This window comes from Plectropomus leopardus, chromosome 6, assembly GCF_026936395.1.
Source record: "Plectropomus leopardus strain MGB_pleo_1.0 chromosome 6, ASM2693639v1, whole genome shotgun sequence".
Taxonomy (NCBI): domain Eukaryota; kingdom Metazoa; phylum Chordata; class Actinopteri; order Perciformes; family Serranidae; genus Plectropomus; species Plectropomus leopardus.
The window spans coordinates 27,516,612-27,535,001 of NC_142181.1; the positions used below are offsets into that span (position 1 = coordinate 27,516,612).

At 38.2% G+C, this 18,390-nt stretch overlaps 3 protein-coding genes across 5 annotated transcripts; 2 read left to right on the forward strand and 1 right to left on the reverse strand.

The window, feature by feature from the left end:
* Positions 1 to 2,581: 2,581 nt before the first annotated feature.
* Positions 2,582 to 5,228, reverse strand: hmgb1b (high mobility group box 1b). Its single transcript, XM_042486457.2, has 5 exons — positions 5,068 to 5,228; positions 3,825 to 3,980; positions 3,585 to 3,730; positions 3,289 to 3,463; positions 2,582 to 3,158 (listed from the first exon to the last, which is right to left on the reverse strand). The coding sequence occupies exons 2-5, from the start codon at positions 3,969 to 3,971 to the stop codon at positions 3,021 to 3,023; spliced, it is 606 nt and encodes a 201-aa protein (XP_042342391.1). The 5' UTR covers positions 3,972 to 3,980; positions 5,068 to 5,228; the 3' UTR covers positions 2,582 to 3,020.
* A 4,156-nt stretch (positions 5,229 to 9,384) lies between these two features.
* tex26 (testis expressed 26) lies at positions 9,385 to 13,408 on the forward strand. Of its 3 annotated transcripts, none has more exons than XM_088078299.1 (8): positions 9,385 to 10,122; positions 10,469 to 10,701; positions 11,256 to 11,340; positions 11,457 to 11,619; positions 11,725 to 11,881; positions 12,056 to 12,220; positions 12,327 to 12,482; positions 12,653 to 13,408. In XM_088078299.1, exons 2-8 carry the CDS (start codon positions 10,689 to 10,691, stop codon positions 12,784 to 12,786), a joined length of 873 nt encoding a protein of 290 aa, XP_087934425.1. In that variant the 5' UTR covers positions 9,385 to 10,122; positions 10,469 to 10,688; the 3' UTR covers positions 12,787 to 13,408. The 3 variants fall into 3 exon arrangements, with proteins under 3 accessions (XP_087934425.1, XP_042341983.1, XP_087934426.1); XM_042486049.2 differs by having other exon boundaries at positions 13,085 to 13,404; XM_088078300.1 differs by lacking the exon at positions 9,385 to 10,122 and having other exon boundaries at positions 10,139 to 10,701.
* A 397-nt stretch (positions 13,409 to 13,805) lies between these two features.
* Positions 13,806 to 17,334, forward strand: LOC148189420 (uncharacterized). Its single transcript, XM_088078356.1, has 5 exons — positions 13,806 to 14,026; positions 15,389 to 15,644; positions 16,865 to 16,918; positions 17,007 to 17,090; positions 17,260 to 17,334. Exons 1-5 carry the CDS (start codon positions 13,959 to 13,961, stop codon positions 17,332 to 17,334), a joined length of 537 nt encoding a protein of 178 aa, XP_087934482.1. The 5' UTR covers positions 13,806 to 13,958.
* Positions 17,335 to 18,390: the final 1,056 nt, after the last annotated feature.

The window sequence follows — 18,390 nt, forward strand, 5'->3', positions numbered from 1 at the left end:
AATTACTGCCTCTTATGGGATCATATTTACATCACATTATGTAACCGATACACACCATCATCACTGCTTTCCCCCCCAATAAGAATTGATGTAATCCTAATGTTAACTATATGCAGGAACACTAAGCGCTGAAAGCCTGTTTCTGTGCACGGCTCGCTGAAAGGAGACCACTGTGGCTTCACTCATATTTGCAAACACTTTTGAAAGGACACGTCTTTGTGTGGCAAAGAGCAATGCTGCTGAGAAAAGTCTGATAAATGGACATGTGAACCCCCTTTAAGTGACCGCGAGACCACCGTGACTGTGAGACCGTCTCTAGTTTCACACAGAGGGAACTCAATCCTAGCGAAGGATCACAAAAGAGCCCTGCCTGGACTCACTTGGGAAGTGAACACAAAAACCACAGAGAGACCCTTTCTCTGGATACTTAGGTGACATTAGAGCACTTTGTTTTGTGTTTGTGTGGGCAAACTCAGTAGGGATATATCCTCCTTTGGTCACAAAAAAACACTACTAATTCTTATGACTAACTGTGTTTTTGTCTGAATTATACTTATTCAGTAATATGATAGGTGAAATTAGGGACAAAAGCACTGTGTAATATGTGTTTTACAAAACTAAACTGAGAGCATATTGTCTGATGAAAAATAAGTAAAGCCTTATGTGAAGCAGAATTCAGCCAAAAGTCAAAGTGTATCTGTGTGTGCACAAGTACATCTCCTCTAGCTTTACAAACCAGCTGGTCTGTCTGAAGAGAAAAGCCGTTGTAAACTGTGAGTAGATGGTGAGACTGATGATACAGTCTGTTTCATGATCTTTTGGTTATGATGATTTAACTCTTTAAACCTGAGCAAATTAGTTTGATTTCTTTCAAAATCATGAGGTGAAGGCAATGAGCAACTTAACAAGACATGGCCTAAAAATTTACCAAAAAAAAAAAAAAGTTAAAATATTCCAAGAAAATCACCTGAAAATAAGCACACAAAAATGACCTAGAAAAGTGTTGATTAAACTGTATTTTTTTCTTTGTAACATGATTTTCATTAAGAAGAGTCTGACTCATTTTGATAAAAAGAAATAAAAATTAAATATTTGCTGCAAGTAAGGCATCACAAATTTAATACTATTTTATGACTTTTGGGGGCCTAATATTAATAAAATTGAATCTTATTTTGAGTGTTTAAGGAACTGCACTAGGTTGTCTTTTCATTAAACTTATATAACATGAAGCAAACTTTCCTTTGGCTGATTTCATTTTCGATCCTGGGACAGAAGACAAAGATTTTTCTCTCCTTCTGTAATGTATGAAGTTATGTTCGTGTCTGACAAATGTTTTTGCACTCAATGTTTCGTCACTCCAACATTTTTGGTTGGTTTCTTATAAATTCACATGGGTACTTGCATGTGCATGACACAATAGCCAACTGATTTAAACTTTTAATTGCACACACTGCAGTTTACTTCATCATGGCGCCACCTTCTGGATTTAGATTCCTAAAACCACAGTACAATAACCAGCCAGGGAATACACCCTATTTTCAGGGCAATTCAGGAAACACAAAACAGAAATGTGAAAGCCAGTAGCACAAGATCAAACGTTTCCAGGTAACTGCAATAACTCCCACAGGACAACAATTCATTCATTCTGTCCAAATCAAAGTCTTTTGCAAATTTTTACTAGTAATATACTCTGTAAAAGCAAATTTTAATTTCTCAAATTAATGTCTTCATATAATTTGCTGTTTCCTTGTTCCCAAAATCTAACTGTATAATTTTTTATCTATGGACAGCTTCACTGCTGACATTTACACATCAGAAACTGTAATTTAAAATAAATTTGATACCATTAAAAGAACAAAAAGCTGACATGCTATCTTGCACTTGTACAGCCATTAGCTTTACTTTTTAAACAGAGAAAGTTATTTTTTCAGTGAATTACAGTGATTTATGTATTTGTATTAGGTATTAGGTATGTGAGCGAATAGCCAACTAGTCATTTAAATGTTATGCTTAAATATTACCCTCTGAAGTTGGAACCTATAATACTAGCTGGTTAAATTTGTTCATTTTATTCAGAGATGCTGTTGCAATAATCAGACATGTCTCCTAAAGATTTTGTTTTCAGAAATATTTAAATATTATTTAACTTAACTTTAGTGAGATGTCATATTTTGTAGAATAATAAGCAATGCAAATTTCTCCAATGTGGGTCTAACATTGGGTTGTCTAAAATTTTAGAAAATGGGGTAAGGTGCCACACATTTCAGCACATTCAAAAGAAACTTGGTTTTTGAAAAATTGAGATAACACTTTCAAATGGATCTTACAATGTATACCATTTTTTAAACAATTTTTAACCTCATGTATTAAATTATGCTCACTTTTGACTGTTTTCTGCATGTTCTGACTTATAGACAAGTCAAAGTGTAAACTTCCATTTAAATGTTAGGTAACAGTCATTAGATCCATTCCTGCCATGTATACTTGATGGGCTACATGTTCTAAAAGTTGTGCCTTTCAGAACTAACTGAAAACTTCGGAGATACTGAGGTGACTAACATTAGAGGAAGACAAAACACACTTCTTAAAAAAACGACCTTTATTGAAGACATTTTTGAATGTCGACAGCTGTGTTTGATATTAGTGGTATTCAAAGAACAATAAAAAGACATTGGGACAGCACATAAAAAAATATTTTTCAAAATAAAGAAAATACACTAACAACTCAGAAATCTCATTTTTGAGCTGCAACACCTACAGACTAGTTACTTTCATACTGATTTTTAGTTCTCCTAAATTGTTACATAATATGGCAGGGGATAAAGACCTACGACTAGAAAATCTCAAACTTAAGATATGTAGTGTTAACTTTACAAAAAAAGGAGAATAACACTGTACATCTTAAAAACATTAAATATACACATGTTCTTGTTCAATCTGACTTATGTTTCAAGGTGGTGAATTGAGTATATTAGGGTTATATGGCATAAAGAAAAATTCAGGTCCCATCCCTATGCAATCTAATCATCCTCATCATCATCATCGTCCTCTTCCTCCTCTTCTCCCTCCTCCTCTTCTTCCTCCTCCTCCTCATCATCTTCTGCTGCGGCGGCAGGTGCTGAATCCACAGTGCCCTTTGTGCGGTAGGCAACAATATCCTGTGGAGAGCATAACAGATGTGTTTTTAGTGCTACAGAGAAACCTACTCTTCAATGTAAATGTAACCCAAACAGGCTCAAAATGTGATTTGAAAATTTCACAAAAACAGGTCCAGATTTGTCTTTTCACCTTGTCATATTTCTCCTTCAACTTGGAAGCCTTCCTCTCATACGGCTGCTTGTTCTCCGCAGATGAGCTGTTCCACATCTCTCCCAGCTTCTTTGCCGTGTCCCCAATGCCGAGTCCAGGATGCTCACTTTTCACCTTGGGGCGAAAGTCTGCACAGAACAGGAAGAATGCAGACCTGTGGAGAATAAAAATGTGTCAGTGTTAACGATATCACAATCCACTCGGAACTTAATTTCAGAAAAAAAAGACAAAAGAAAAAAAAAACTGTTGTGGAGCAAGTTGATTATGGTACATACGGTGGTCTCTTGGGGGCATTGGGGTCCTTGAATCTCTTCTTCTTCTGGCCCTTTGGGGGAATGTAATTCTTCATTTCCCTCTCATAACGCACCTTGTCTTCTTTGGCCTTATCTTCAAACTTGCCTTTCTCTTTTGGGGACATGGTCTTGGGAAAGACACAAGAGGTTTTAGAAGATGTACACAAAAAAATTGGATTCCTAGAATATAATTTTTTTTATTTATTTTGAGATTGATTTTACCTTCCATCGCTCAGAACATTTCTTGGAGAACTCTGCAAAGTTGACAGAGGCATCGGGATGTTTCTTCTTATGCTCCTCTCTGCATGTTTGCACAAAGTAGGCATATGAGGACATCTTGCCCCTCGGCTTCCGAGGATCCTTCCTCATCCTGGCTTGCTAAATAGAGAGAAAAATATGTTTTGAGATAAATTAATCCATATCTACTCATACAGCAGGAACATCGAAACATCTCCCTGGTAAATTATCTGCCTCTTGCTTTGTCAGCCCCATCTATTGTTTAAATGGGGTGGTGGGAGGAGGATGTCTAGGATGACTAATAATCCATTATACGCAGAGGCCAACATGATGCTTCTTTTAATATTAAACTCAGCTACACATTAGTTTGCGTCAAGCATCCATTCACGGTGGTTCAATGCAAAGCTAGTGAAAAACAGCACAGTCCGTTATATTGTCTAGCAACGTTAGCCTCCCATTAATGCAGATGAAGACATTAGCATTAGCTTCCGACGCCTTTGATTGTTCGCTAGCTGTTAGCCGCTCTCGCTTTGTGTCATCTTGCTTTTAGCCCTTTAGCTAGGCTAGCTGGTGTTAGCACGCTGACATGACACGGTGCTCATTTCATGAGACGATTATTAAAATGGCTGATTTGATTGCGAACAATGGCTAGCGAGCTACTAACACACACCCCCCGCTTCCAAACGGGCCCCGTATTTCACCTCAACGGTATTTATGGTTTAATGTATCTTATTTGATTTAAAGTTTCAATAAAAATGGCAGTGGTCTTGGAGAAAGATGCTTCTCCTGCATCTGTGCACACGGGCTGCCTCAGCAACAGTCAGCGGTATTAACCTACGTTCACCCTCTAGCTAGCGTTAGCTTGTATGCTAACAACACGGCCAGCCAGCATTATCCGGCTAGCGTAGCAGGCTATATGTGTTAGCTCTTATCACATTATCGGACGATACGGTGACCAGTGCGTAGTAGATGCATTTATGACTGGGGGTGCATGATACTTTGTTGTGGTTATTATTTATTGCCACAGCTAATGTCATTGTTAGATAACAACCTACGCAACAGAACTAGCAACACACTTAGCTCGACACTGTTAGCATCCTAACCAGCTCAGTCATGCAACTAAACATTTACAACGCAGATGCATGCTGTGCAAATCCTACAGCAGCCCACTGTTTCATTCATTACAAGTAAGTGTCTTTGCTTGTAAGTCAACATTTATAATGCTTACCCCTACAGCGCTATGTGAGGCCAGCACGTCGGTACGTCTCAAACAATAGGAGGACAAATACTGTCAATGCGCGGTCTTTCGGCTGTGTGGATGTCTCTGTGTTTGTCCTGAACACCGCCTGCCGAACATTGGCTGCCGTCGACTCCTTCACGTATCTTATTGGACGCTCGCGTACTCCAGGCTCGGTTGTTGCACTGGTTATTCAAAACACGACGGGGCGGTGGCGCCAAGCTTGAATGTCAAACAACAAACGGCTGTATTTTTATTGGAGGCAAAAAAAAAATGATTCAAGTGAAGTTGGGACACACACACACACACACACACACACACACACACACACACACACATACATATATATATATATATATATATGGGTCAAAGATGTAATTGGGTTTTCAAGCACCCAAAAATTAAAAGTGAAACACATTTTACCATTTAACCTTTTATGGTACACTGGAATGTAAAATGTGCAATTTTATCATTTTTAACTAAAATAACTATTAAAAAAAACAACACCCCACTAAACTGTAATTCAGTGTAACATCAGCTTAGAACCAATTAATTGTGTGAGAGAAGTTAGTATCTACATCAGTTAAAATACTCATTTTGAGAATCACAATTCAACCAAATTATTAATTTTTATTGTTAACCTTTATACTTTGGCAACATAATCACAAACACTGGGTTTTATCCTATCTGTTCACAAAACATTTTTATAAGGAATTGGATTTCATTTGAAATGACATTACAATTAGTTTGCTCAATTATTGATCTAGATAATTTCACTAGATTTGTGTCTACTATATTTTTGATTTTTACATATCATAATAATGTCTTATTATTGTTATTGAGGTTATAATTATCAAAAAAAAGTCTATTCATATACCACCATCAAGCAGACTGGAACCAAACTTGATCCCAAACATTGGGATGTCATTTCGCTCACAGTAGCTGTGTTCGAAATCACCCTCTATCACGGATGTAGTGCACTATATAGTGTGTTCGCCATTTTGTAGTGTTGTTCGAATTCTCCGCGATTAATTTCATCCACTATGTAGTGGACGAGAAAACACCCACAATGCACCGCAAAATTGAGTGAACAAGCACACTACTTTGTGCTCCGTATCCCACAATGCAATGCGGTCGTGTTTTGGAAGAGGAGAAGAAGGAGACGATGGCTGCCGCACCAACCGCCGCTTTTGTATATAAATTTAAGTAACATTACAATATACACATTTGATGTGTGTAATACTTCGGTGGCGTGGTTTTATGCCTTTTAAGGGTTGCGAATTGTCATAACAAGCGGATTTGTTGGTGGAGAAGCATCCGGTTTGTTATTTGTATCTGCGAGCTAACGCTAACGCTAAGGCTAATGCTAGGGCTTGCCGGTAGTTGCAGCTCTGGCTAGGAGCAGACACCCGCACACCCGCTCACATCTGATCATAGCATTTTGTTCTCTTTTCCCAATTGGCGGTGTGTTAGAAAAATAAATGCTTTTCTGTTTCTTGTTCCAAGGGACTGATGAAGATGTTGAGAAGCTTATTAAGCTTCGTGTTAAGCACAACCAGCTGTTCTCCGGCCGCAGAAATGCGGCTCTGCATGGATGGGATATATTCTAGTGGTGCATATTCATCAATAAAAGACATTTCAGAATTCATATTTGTCATTCCTGATTGAACATTACATTTGTATTTTTTAGTATGATGGTATTTATAGTTGAATAACCATGGCGCATCTGCTGACGCAACCACGTTCAGGAAATTACCATGTAGTGTCCAAATTCTCCTCCCGTCGTCGTTCCCTACATCGTGTATATGATGTAGTTCACTACATCATATACACGATGTAGTGGATAGGGAGTGAGTGAATGAGTGGATGATTTCGAACACAGCCAGTAATTTGAGCAAAGGCATAATAAAGCAAAATGCTGGCTAGGCCACGCCCACATGCATCAATCATTATGAGCCTTCAGATTGTGGTTAATAGAGAGCCCAGGAATGCCTCCTAAAACACTGGCATTTCAGCATCTCCGGTTCCCTCGACTCAAAGTCATTGGGTTTTCTGAATGTGTTTTTGGCTTGATGTGTGAAATAACGTCTGTGGTTAAGAGAAAGTCTGAACAGATTTTAACGTTTTGTTCTCTGATATAAAATACGTCAGTAAATTCCCCACTGTTAACTTTGAAGTTTTGATGTCTTAAAAAAGACAGTTGCAAAAAAGCAGCCAAATAAGTCATCAGGCCGAACATGGATTTACAGCCTTGCTGTGGTGGGGACGTTTAGTCATGTAACTGTGGTGGAGTTTGTTTGTAGCCTTATGTTAGTTTTTATTCCTGCTGATTGTATTTAGGCTTAAAAAATCCTGAATGTGGTGTTCATTAGTTAAGATTATCTTACTGAACAAAACCCATAAGAATCATAAATGTTTGTTTATACACCACAGCGTCATCCATTACATTGAATGGCAGATGTGTGTATATATGTCAATTTTGATATATTATTTTTTATTTCAAATACATTTAATGCTTACATGTATGTCTTAAATGTAATAAATATTAATCATATTAATGGCTTTCTATTTCTTCTGTTACAATGCCCTCTAATAAAGGCAGGGTTGCAAGGCACAGGAAAAAGTCAAGATCAATTAACTTGTATGCTATATTTAGAATATTTTCACCTCTTTATCTTACTGTCAGACAGCCCTTTCTGATCAGGAACTGAAGCCATTATATCCACCTGTGCTCTCTTAAAGCCACCAAACTCCCTAGTCAGACACAATAGTTTTGCCTGACAGAAGGTGGGAGTTTCTGGCATCACTGCCTCAGCTGGTTAGTTTGCTTGTGTTTTTGTGTAACTTTGCTGAATCCAGCTAACTCTTTGAAACAATGAGGAAAGTCAGGATTATTCTTTTTTAGTATCTGTGTTGCTTTTATTTGCTCAATATTCAGAGAGGATAATTTAAAGGTTAATATTATGGGTGTTCCACATATATGTACCTGAAAAACCCAGTGGATAAAGTTTCACCAAACTTAGCACAAACGTGATGCTCTGGGGGCAAGTATATAGAGCACCCCAGGGATGACATTTTCTACAGTCCAACCCCGAAACGTCACCCTTGTTCCCTTGTCAAAAAGCCTTCGGGATTTTTCCATTGGATTTTGGATCATTGCAGAAAATCAGCTCTGTGTGAAACAAACCTTTATGATATTTACAGTTTTTTTTTCAGTAAGTTAATCTTCACTAATGAACACCACTTTCAGGATTTTTGAAACATATATACAATCAGCAGAAGTGAAAAGCTAATGGCTATAAAAGGCTATAAACAAACTCCATCACAGTCATATGACTGAACGTCTTCATCACAGTGAGGCTGTAAAGCCATGTTTGCCGTTATGACGTTCTGTAGTCTTATTTAGCCAAAGTTCACAGTGGGGTATTTACTGACGCATTTTATGTCGGAGAACAAAACATGAAAGTCTCTTCAGCTTGCTTAACCACAGACCTTATTTCACACATCCATCCAAACGCACATTCACAAGGGAACGAGAGATGCTGAAATGTTAACGTTTTAGGACTCATTCCTGGGCTCTATATTAACTACAATCTGAAGTTTCATAATAGTTAGAGCATGTGGGCATGGACTCGTTAGCATTCTGCTTTATTATGCCTTTGCTCAAATTACTGTGAGCAAAATGCTGTTCCAAATGCTTCAGGTCCAGTTTGAATCATATACCTCCATCTGCCTGAGTTTCATGATGAACCAAAGCATTTTTACACTTCTCATAATAACAAACTACGATCTTTGTGCTCTTATAGTTTCCCGTTTTGAATGACTATCACAGATGACTACCATCTTCTGGGATGGAGGGATATCTCCCCTCACACAGAACGTGCTTGTTGGCCGTCTATTTGTTGTGTTCATGTGCAACTTTTTGGATAAGACACGGTGAGGTGAGGGTGATGCAGCTGGTAATTCTCTGATGTCGGGTTGATGTGTCTGGGCCTTTAGCAACAGACCTTATTTCAGACTTTAATACAAAAACCTGTTTAAAAAATCACTGAGTTTGAGACGAGGGAACTGGAGTGATATTTCTTTTGCAGGTTTTAGGACTCACTACTGGGGCACTCTATTCCAGCAAATCAGCGACATGGGCTGGGTACCAACAAAAATGTGAACTGATTCAATTGTGTAATTGGCTGATGAACATGGCAGAGAGCAGAATAAATAAGAAGATGTTTATGTGGGATAAGGGTAAATGACACTTGGGCAAAAGAGCTTTGCTCACTCTTTAAGGGGGCGGACATGGTGTATATTTACAGGAATAACTTATGCTGCCATGTTAACTCTTTGTTCAAAGACATTATGTCAGTTCCAAAATTAAGGACATATAAAAGAGAAGTTTGGCCCAGCATACAGTATAACATCTAGTTTATTTAGAAGCCAGAGATCCTTACTGTAGTATAGCCATGAGCTTTTATTCCTCTTCTGGCCATCGCGGTAGAGTGATTCAATAATATTCAGGGCACTGGTGTTGAATGTTGTGGCTGTGGAGGTAATGTTCTGATTCGTACAGTCAAGGAGTCTCTGTGTGAAAAAATCTAAGATCCAGTTACAGAGGGAGGTGTTCAGGCCCGGGGGTTACAACGTCTACACCACACCTTACATACCAACTTCTATGCAGGAAGAGTCAGGTTGGGACTGAAAGCAAGCACAGACTTGTGAAGTGAAACAACTCTTATCTTTTACTGAATACACAGCTCAAGTTGTGTCAGCACCTCAAGAAAACAGCTTATTGATTGGCTGTCAGTGTTCATCACATCGCTCTTAAAGTGATTTCAACAATATCGTTTGCAACGTCGTCGACTTGAGTTGTAGTGTGGTCTAACTATGTACTTGAGTTAGAACATTTTTAAAATGTATATTTGGGCTTTAGTTATTGTTGTTATTTTAATGCTATATAACTGCTTAAAGTGGAGCTACTTTTATGTAGTTTTCATTTATTTTCACAGATTTAACCTCATAAAGATTAATAGATGACTGTCTGGCTGAAAAGGAGTAAGTATATGAATTAGTTTGAGAATAAAAATTAAATTATCTGGAGTGTTTGATTCTCTCCTTGTATTTATAGCTAAACTTAAATAGTTGGAAGATATTTATATTATAAATTGGATGAGCACATGGAGTGCAAGAATTTGAAGAACATTTTACAATCCATCAGTATACAAGACAATTATAAGTTTTGTAGAGTTGAAGATTATAATATGGAATGACATTACTTGATTAAAGTACTTAGTACTTTACACCAGCAATAGACATAAAAAAGGCATCTCTGGCAATGTTACATTTTTAATGCAACATCTCCCCTGCTGAGCAGCTCACAGTGGCCATTCAAATGTTGTAGGTCTCCATAACCACAGCACCTACAAACACCCTGCCGGGACCAACTCTGCCTCTGCACCTGAAAGACCAACTTTATACACACAAACTCAAATTTAGGACCCAGGGTTGACATTTCCGCTTTTCAGCAAGCCATCAATGTTTTGAACTGTCATTTGGAAATGGAAAGATTTTCACTTCACTGGAAACAACTATAGCACGAGATACCAAAACAGTGGTCACCAATGGCAACCAAAGGTAATGAAACCAAGGATATATAAAGCTTGCAAGACATTTGTAAATTAACTTGAAAGTAACATAATCTATGTTACAATATTTTCTTACATTTCTAATACATTTTGGTTTATAATCATATGCTAGGCTTATCTTATATTGTGTAAGTAGGCTATATTATACGTTAAACTCTAACTTTTTATTTTGAATAATTCCACAGTATTATTTTTGGACTATTGCCGAGTCACATTTTATGATTGTAACTCCTGTAGGTATAATTTTAATTCTTACAACATTGTAATCGTCACTGTAGGAGTTTCACATTTAATTTACTTATTGATGCCCCCTTGTCTTTGGGTTATTCCGGTCCTGCTGTTGTGAGGTTTAGCAAGGGCATATTTACATTGGAAATGGGGGGAAAGTGTCCCCCTCACTTTCTAAAATCTTCTTTTTAAAAAAAAAAAAAATAAATAAAGGGAAAGTGTACCCTGCTTATTGCCTGTGGCCCAGAGTTAAAGTTATACACTACATCTCAAGAATTCAGGGTTTAGAACAAATACTCATATTTTTTTTTGCAGAGGGCAAACAGTGGTGGGATCCATATGAGACGTCTAATCGAAGACAATTCATCTATCGACCAAACTCAACCGCCCAAATTTTTTTGTAAGTCATTTATGGGCTTTTTGGCTTGGGGTTGAATTTGGAATAAGAAAGCAGATTTATGTGTTTGTTTCTCTCTCTCTTTCTGTAATTGTCTGTCTATGTTGATGCATTTGTAGGTGCGCAACATCAACTTCATTTATAGACTCTTATTCACAGTCTGGACCTTTTGGTTCAACTGTGTACAACAAGGATTTTTGCTGGAAGCCAGCCTGTAAACCTGAATGCATTCACACAGGAACAGCCTCAGGGCAAAGGAGAAACAACCCGCATCCCAGTCAGGTTGGTATTTAGGCTGTGTTAGCCTCAATTTTACATTCATAGTTGAATGCCATGCTTGACCTCTCACAATGTATCGTAACCTTTAAACAAGCTATTTTCTCTAAGTCTTTCATGATGTGGAGGCTGCCGAAGGACACCGCACGAAGCTCCAAGTATGTTGGCTTCCCTTTGAAATGTCCTGCATCTGAAGGGGAGATCCGTAAAGCCTTGACAGCACAGTATCGCTCCATCTACAGATGTGACTTCATGGGTATGCCTCAAGGTAGGACAAGTCTGTTGGTTTGGTCCTGTGTGTATAAAAGCATGTACAAGAGTGCCTGATCTACTGACATCCAAGCACACAGGCGTGTCCAAACAAAACCACCACAGCATTTGTTTCTATAGTCCCTTTGTTGTGGAACTTGTTTGACAGGACATGATCATATTAAAAATGCAGGAAGAAGACTTGCACCTCTGAACAGCAGGCAGGAAGTGCCACCGCTCTCTACGGACACAGAGATGAGAGACAATTACCGACAGCCAAAGCAAAAACCTGAAATGCTGAGCAATCAGTCTCACTACAGAGGCAACACAGATCCTAACCTGGCCTGTCGTGGTATAGGTACTGCATGCCAAAGAAAGAAAATATGGATGTAAACACAGGAAAGAGTGTTTGCAGTTTACCTAGGTTAATGTTTAATCAACTTATTATCCTCTGTGTGTTGCAGTTCCAACTGTTGTGCAAAGGCACACACAACAGAAAAGATCAGCTTTAACAAACTATGACAGGTTTTTTGGAAATAAAGTCACTGATGTCACATGTTTGATAAAGTCTCTGCTGCCCCAGGAGATGCAGCAGTTACACAGAGTTTTACCTAAGGAGGGTAAGTATCAACTTTGAATGTTTAAGCATTTTAAAGGTCCTTTGTGTAGGATTTTGGGGGATACGTAAATTGGCAGAAATGGAATATAATATAATATGTACATTTTCTTTCCTGTATAATTACCTGAAAATAATAATAATGCTTTGTTACTGTCTATATCTACTACATAGGGAGCTGGTCCTCATCTATGGAGATCCCCATGTTGCACCTCCATGTGTCGAGTAGCCCAGAACAGACAAACCAAACACCAGCTCTAGATGGAGCCGTTTGCATTTTTTGTGTTTTTGTGTTGGCCATTAGTTAGCAGCCCCTCCTTATCAAACAACGTTGGAAAAATGTTTTTTCGTATTTTTTTTTCCAGAAACACTGATTTGTGATGTGAAACTGCTTAAGTCTATCTTTTTATCAGCTTTATTCACCAGGCCCATCTGAACACTAAAATTCTAAACAGGAGAAGTTTCAGCTGATTGCAATTTGCAATCATTACTGCTAGATGCCACTAATTCCCCCTAAAATCTTACACACTGCTCCTTTAATAGGTTGCTTACTGATTTTGATTTGATGGGCAGGTCATTCATGTTTTGTGTGTTTTGGCTTTGCAGAAAAGGAGGCCATAAGAACAGTTCTAAGAAAAGATGAATATCAAAACAACAGTGAGAAAGTGAATAAACTCGCAGTAGCTGTTCCTCATTTCAGCTCACCAGAGTGGATATCGAGCTGGCCGGGACCTCACTGAATCTTATTTCTTACAGTAGTTAGTATATCTGTCTTTGTGTTTTAATATAATTTCTTGTCATGGTAGGGGTAAAATGTGTAATAGATAATATAATACATTAAAAGTGTCTTGCAGAATTAATTTGCTTTGTCATTTTTATATGGAATTTGTGTGATGTGGTAATTAAACATCTCTGTGTAATGAGAAGATATTTGTGTGCCTTCATGTTTCATCGCCCCCGTATTCTGCTCCCTGACATGATGCAGTCTGTTTGCAGCTTGATAACAAAATCAGCAGTTTTTTTTTATTTCTTTTCTTTTTGTGTTTTTTTCCAAGCCTTTTCAAAGGGGATACTCCCTAGGCAGTTGCAATGAAAATGTAAAAATATGTCAACATAAATGAGATGAATTATGAAGATTGCTACAACAGTGAACTAGTTAAACTACAAGGTAAATAGTGAAATATATAGTCAGTTTCAACATGATATAACATGTTGACAGAGCTGTTTCTTGGTGCTCTGTCAACATGTCCGAGTGCAGGTTTCTTGCAGTTAGTCTTTCAGTCTCAGTTGTCACTCTTGGTTTCTTAGTTACCATGGGGCCACCTGCTCTGCTCAGGTGTAATGTTAGAGTGAGTGTCAGGTACACTAATGTGAGATCTGTCAGATTAACATCTGTTTGGAGGTCTGACTGAGGAAATGTGCTGCTCTTAAGTCTGCTTTTTACATCACATCAACTTTTGAGATTCACCGTCTAACTAGGATGCCACTGGGGAAAAAGGTCCGCTCCTCATCAGCTGCAGGAAGATTAGAAACCCAACACCTGAACAGGTAATCTGCTGTTTGTTTGTTTTTTCGCACATGGTAAATTACGTTTTTTTTTTAAGAGTTTTGATCTTATTTAATGACAGCTTTGCTTAATTGTAAGTTTGGATTTATGGGTAAGAGATCATGGGTTGAAGCTTTCCTTGTTTCTAAGTCATGTTCAGAAAATGTTTACTGTTGTCATGGTGCTTGAGTTGCCATCTGTGGCAGCACTGAGCAGTTACCATGTAGTGCACTAAAACAAAGGGCTCACAATTACACTCCTAATATTAAAGGTCCAGTATGTAAGATTTGGGGGACTTAAATTTCATCTAGCAGCAAAGATTACAGATTGCAACCAGCTGAAACTTCTTACTGGGTAGAATTCCTTCAGTGTTCATTGTTCAGGAGATTTTACTCCTCCAAACAAACGGACTAAGTGATTAAAAATACTGTAGGTTCACTTTAGAAATCAGTGTTTCTCTCATGCTGTTTGACATGTCAGTGACAGGCCATTACCCAGCACCTGCTGATGTGTGGCACCTATTTTCTCAGATAATTTGTGCTTTTGTACAATGCACTTTTTTTCTGATCCAGATGTGCAGGAGGTTTTAAAGGAGACCAAGCATGCGCAGAGGTCTCCTTCTCTCCAAAACAAACAGATAATGCGGTTCAAACCAATAAAAACACTGAATAAAGCAATTTAATGATTCAAATCAGTGTTTCTCCTAAGCTGTTTGGCATGTCATGGACTGGCTGCTAGACCAGCACCTGCTAATATGTGGTCATCTTTTTTTCCTCACATAACTTGAGATCCAGTTGTTCGGGAGGTTTTTACTGGTGAGAAATTATCTGCAGGGTTTTTTCCTCTCCAAAACAAACAGAGAGTGTTTCAAAACTGAATAAAGCAGTTTCATGTTCAAACATTTATTTTTCTAATGCTGCTCATTTTAGAAAGGGCTTCTCTGGCTGATGCAAAAACTTGAATGGCCCAATCTAGAGCCAGTGTTTGGTTTGTCCGTTCTGTGCTAATGTAGAAATATGGCAGAGCAACATGGCGATCCCTGTGGATGAGGACCCGCTCTTTATGTAGATAAATCAGCTCGTTCTTAGATAAAGAAAACCTAGTGATTCCATTTCTGCCAAATATTTCCCTAAATCCTACACACTGGACCTTAAATAGACCTGTGAGTATCCACTTGCATGACTTTTTTTTTTTTTAGTTTATAACAATGCTGGCTTCCCTAAATCAAGTAAAGATACTATAATGTTCTTCTCAAATACTTTTTAATAAGTGCCAAAGCAATGTTTACCTACTATATAATACTATATATATACATTTAAGAGCTATGCATACATTTAATCAAAACTTTATCTCAAATCCTCCAGCATCCTCTCTGAACTGGGTAGTACAGGGCACAGGAGGACATGCACTTCTGGGCCAGGTCGTTGGGGTGAGAATGTTACAGATGACTTGTCAGCACCAAGACGAGGGGGTGTTATCGAGGACAGAAAAGAGAAGCCTGACTGGTTTGTTCGAGAGCTGCTGAGACAGGACAGGCGAAGACATTCTGTCATGCTTGGAGATGAGGCTGAAATCATGAGACGACAACACCTCAGTATTGACTACACTCGCAGTCTCAAGGTACAGTTTTTAAAACATGTATCTAAAGGGGAAATGAGAAAGGTAAGTAATCTTTTTGAACCTATATTGTAAAATTTGTCCAAAATTCAGATTATTTTACTGCCATGATAGATTTCATTCTTTTCCACTGAGTTCTGAAAGTTGCTGCTTTTAGCCTCAGGGTGTCACTAGAGTGTTACATTGTCACACTCAACACTGTACACAGCTCTCTCCCAATGCTCAAACTCAACTCCAGCTGCAGCATCTCACTTACAAGGTGAGCGGCAGAATGAATGTGAGCTAATGCCAAAAGTGCCATTTTAAATCAAGTTGATGATCAATTTACTCGCAGCCTGACAGCACAGCAGCAGGACAATCTGTCCCAGAGCCAGGGATGGCCATGCTTCAGGTCAAAGTAAAACAAACACAGTAGCTGAGCCAACTACTTAAAAGGACCCCAGTAGATTTAAATTCAAGCTTTCAAGCTGACAGGAATGATGGACTTATGTAGGAGACTGCTGCAAAAACACACACTGGCTGAAGTTTGTGGGTTTCAGTTGCAGATGTCAGTCACACTCTCCTGCTTAATGTAATAAGCAATGTGCCATGACAGATTAGACGGGGCAGGCTCAGGAGTTCAAAGTTATGCAGTTCTAATAAAGGGATTTGGAAAGCAGTCGAGGTTGTATGAGCACTTTCTGCACTTCCATCACTCTGACTGATAAAACAATTATCTCTGCAATTCAGGAGATACCGTAGGGAAACCTCAACTCTGGTTACATCCTTGAGGAATTAGGCTGTTTATCCATGTTATTTATTAATGATAGATCAAAGAGTGTCATGGATCAAGGACCCGTTGCTAGGAAACCGCCGCAAATTGAAGAGGGGCCATTAACACAGAGAGCGCGGCCTGTCATCTGGCCTCGTGCAAGCAACACTGAGACATTACACAACCGGTGATGGCTTGTGGCGACCTTTACAGATAGTCATTAGTGCTTAGAGGTGGAGCCCCACTCATGTGTGTTGATAATTATATAATGTCAATGTCTCCTCTCTAAATTTGTATTTTTAGCACACAGAGTTTTTGAACTGCCTGGTGAGTGCTTTGAATGGACTGAAAAACAGAATCTTTGTCATTTAAACTTTATTACTGGTTTAATGTATTCTTTCTTATAATATTCACAATAAGTAATTGGCTCAAGTCACAATCTAATGTCACTGTCTTTCCTTTCTGTAAAAAGATTGATGAGACAATATCACTTGACAACCTCCAGAAATTGAAGCTAGCATTTGAGGTACTGTATAACTTCATCTTTTAAAAACACTCTGACAGTCTGATGATTAATTTCTGCAAGATTAAGTGTATTTTTTTTTCTTGTGAAGGAATCTGATGCGGGTGGCTTGAGATCCATTGATGCAAAGAATTTTTTGCGTATGGTGCAGAAGTGTCTGGGTCTGCCTAAGACGGTAAGACAGTGTGGCATTTCTCTTTATATCTTACTCTCCATCAGATTCTCTTGTCTCTGTGATCTCTGTGTCTTACTTTTTTGCAGTTGAGGACATGCCTTTGCAACCACCTGATTAATTCACAATAAGTGTCATTGTTCTGTATTCTTTTGTTCCTTGAATTTCACAGAGCAATGCGCAGATTCAAGGGTTATTTAAGAGGATTGATTATTCAGGCCAAGGAAAGATTTCATGGGTGAGATGAAATTCATATTTGTTTCCTATGGAGCATGCACCCTTTTTACTTAAGAGAATTTCCTTCGTTATGACACTCCTCATGCATGATAACACCAGGAATCTGCAATAAAATAGTTACGCTGCTACAAAGTGACAGGGTTATTTTGGAAATTGTAATTCAGTTAGGATTTATGGAGCAAGTGTGACTGAAACTCAACAATGATTTGGGCTCAATCAGCTTTTGTGGAGCCAAGTTGAATTTACAGTAACACATTTGTTGTCTACTGACTCACAGGTGATAGGTGATCTTTTCCCAAGTAATGGCCTGTGTTTGTACTGAGTCTTGACTCTTGACTTTAATTTAAATAACCTTTCTGTGTTTTCTTTTCCTTTGGCTGGATAGTTAGTCAATTTTTACAGGTTTTGTGGATTGTAAAAACGAAAATGATCAAAAATGATGATGTTTGTACATTCATACAGAAGTGATGGAAAGATATTTGCTAATATAGGCGCAAGAAACACAGACTTTAAGGTGGTCTCATGCATCTTTTCATGGTTTTGTGTCTCCTTATAATCATTTGGGCCTTTTTTTTTAGATTTTGTGTATTATTGAGGTAGTTTCATGTATTTTTTGGATTTTCAGCGTTACGTTGTAGTCATAATGTGTCTCCCTGTAGTTATATTGTGTCTTTCTGTGGTCATTTTGTGTCTATAGTTGTTTTGTGTCTTTTTGTAGTTCTCTTTCGGGTAATTTTGTGTCTTATCGAGGTAATTTTGTATATCTTTGACATAATTTTTTTGAGATTTTTGGTCTTTTTGTGTCTTTTGGTAGTTGCTTTGTTTCTCTTTTAGGTTGTTTTGCCTGTTTTGTAGTTATTTTCTGGTGTCTTTGCAGTTCCTTTGCATCTCTCTGTGGTCTTTTTTGTTTCTCTTTTTTAATCCATCCATGTAAATGAGGTCAAAGTTTCCACAGGTGATGGGGAAAACACGTCACTCTCACTTTTCAAAATCCTATTTTTATGCAATAATAGAACATCGATCAAATGTTCAATATTAGATAAGACGGTAAAAGACTTTTATAACT